This window comes from Atta colombica, unplaced genomic scaffold (genome assembly GCF_001594045.1).
Source record: "Atta colombica isolate Treedump-2 unplaced genomic scaffold, Acol1.0 scaffold149, whole genome shotgun sequence".
In the NCBI taxonomy this organism is placed as follows: Eukaryota; Metazoa; Arthropoda; class Insecta; order Hymenoptera; family Formicidae; genus Atta; species Atta colombica.
The window spans coordinates 205,296-207,337 of record NW_017259238.1 but is presented as its reverse complement, the minus strand read 5'-3'; the positions used below and the strand labels follow the sequence as shown (position 1 = coordinate 207,337).

The 2,042-nt window shown below is 26.4% G+C and overlaps 1 protein-coding gene across 1 annotated transcript in view; it reads left to right on the top strand.

Annotated features, from left to right (window-relative positions):
• The window catches only part of LOC108685245 (laminin subunit gamma-1), a 13,882-nt gene extending 12,916 nt beyond the window's left edge, over positions 1 to 966 (top strand). Inside the window, exons 21-23 of the mRNA XM_018189936.1 lie at positions 39 to 229; positions 394 to 511; positions 706 to 966. Of these exons, the coding sequence (XP_018045425.1) occupies positions 39 to 229; positions 394 to 511; positions 706 to 941 (545 nt within the window). The 3' untranslated portion in view covers positions 942 to 966. The remainder of the gene's footprint in view (positions 1 to 38; positions 230 to 393; positions 512 to 705) is intronic.
• The last annotated feature ends 1,076 nt before the right edge of the window (positions 967 to 2,042 follow it).

The following is a 2,042-nucleotide window of genomic DNA, read 5'->3' as shown; positions in this document are numbered from 1 at the left end:
ATATTATTATAATATTTATATCATAACATTTTATTTATTATTACAGACTTATGCGGATAGGGCGAGTACTAATGCAAACGAAATCAGAGTGGAAGCGAATAAAACTAAAATCGAAGCTTTACGGCTCGGAAACGAAGCTGAGAAGTTACATCTTCGAGTTGACACTACGGATTCGATGATCAGACTGCATGAAATTCAAATGGCTAATGACGCTAATATTACCGCCGAGGTAAGAATTTAATTAAATTAGTTAAGGGATGGAAAAAAGAGTAATGGATAAAATATTGTTATGCATTAATTAATTAATCTTGGTAAAAAACCAGACTTATTTTTTTCTAATTCAATTATTTCTCAATTAAAATTAAAGCAAATATTTAAAATTCTAATTTTTAGGCAAACTATAAAGTTGGCCAAGCGAAAACCAATGTGACTTTAGCATCGCAACAAGTTGATAAAGCTTTATCCGAAGTTGCCGCAATTATTAGGGAGCTCGAGAATCTACCAGAAATCGGTGAATTCTATTCCTCCAATCATTTGGTTTTTAAACTCCAGATTCATTTATCTCTAACATATAAAAATTTATTTCTGAGCATTGCGTTCTATAGTCATATTAAATATTAAATATATATTATTACAAAATGATTCGTATTACAAAATTCGATATTTTTTCTAATGTAAAGAATAAACTTTAATTTTGTAATTCAGACGATGCCGATTTAAATCGCTTAGAAGAACGTCTGGTTGCTGCTGAGAAAGAAATAAAAGCCGCAAATCTAGATCAGCGGATCCGTGCATTGACGGATGCGAAGAATCTGCAAACGCAATGGGTTAAAAATTATGAAGATGAAGTCAGCAGACTGCGAATCGAAGTGGAGAACATCGATGATATTCGAAAGGCTTTACCAACTGATTGTTATCAGCGTGTCCGTCTTGAGCCTTAAAATTTATCCTCTTACGCCTTATTCATTTTTGTGTCATTTTTTTAGAAGTATATATTATAAGCTATAAACTATATAAAACATTTTCCTATGTATCCTTAAGTTAAGACTCAAGGATTTTTAAATTTTTTTTAGATTGAGAATCTTTTTTTAGATTATTAAAACCATTTTTTTTAAAGAAAAGATATTAGTAGAATTTTAGTACATAATATTATTTGAAGAAAATCCAGATTAATCTCTTGATTTTCCAGTAATAAATAAATTTCTTAAATAATAGGATAAAAATGACCAAGTTTTTAAAGAAATTTACTTAATAATTTTAGAACAAATATTCTTAATGATAACTTACATAGATTCTTAATAATAAAGATTTTGTGATTCAAGGATATAATTTAGAAATTATTTAATAGACTTTTGATATATTTTTTCCAAACAAATAAATTTCAAATGGCAAGTTTCTTAAATAATTTATGTAATGATTAAAAAGCATTTTGCATTATTAAGTTAGGAATAAATTTTGTGCACAGATACATATGCGCACAGTGGCAATGACAAACATTTCATACCAAAGATTCTGTTGTAGTATATACATTTGGATTTATCGTCATTTATCATTCAATTTGCATTTTTGCTTTATTATATAATTGTTATAATGACTATTAATTATGTATAAATATGTATATAAATCTGTATACATCCGTAACATGTAACTGTTATGTCAATGCATGTTAATATGTTATTTGCAATGATCTAGAACTTAAGAAAACAATTATGTTAATTAGAGATGCAATGGATATCCAGTAATTATCCGATATCCGGCCGGCTAGTTTAGATATCGGATTGTAAAAAAATAATTTTCCATAATTTGGATAGAAATTATACAGATTCAAAATTTTAATTTTCAAAATATTTTATACATATATCGGACCAATCTATAAACTATATACACATTCTTTTATTATGTTTAAACGTTAACATGTATAATGTAACATAATTTAAAAATTAAATTGAAATCATTTTTATGTCTTTATTCTTTATTTGTGTATTACATTTTTGTTACATATTATTTTTTAAGTATTTTGTATTTTTCATAAGAAATATGAA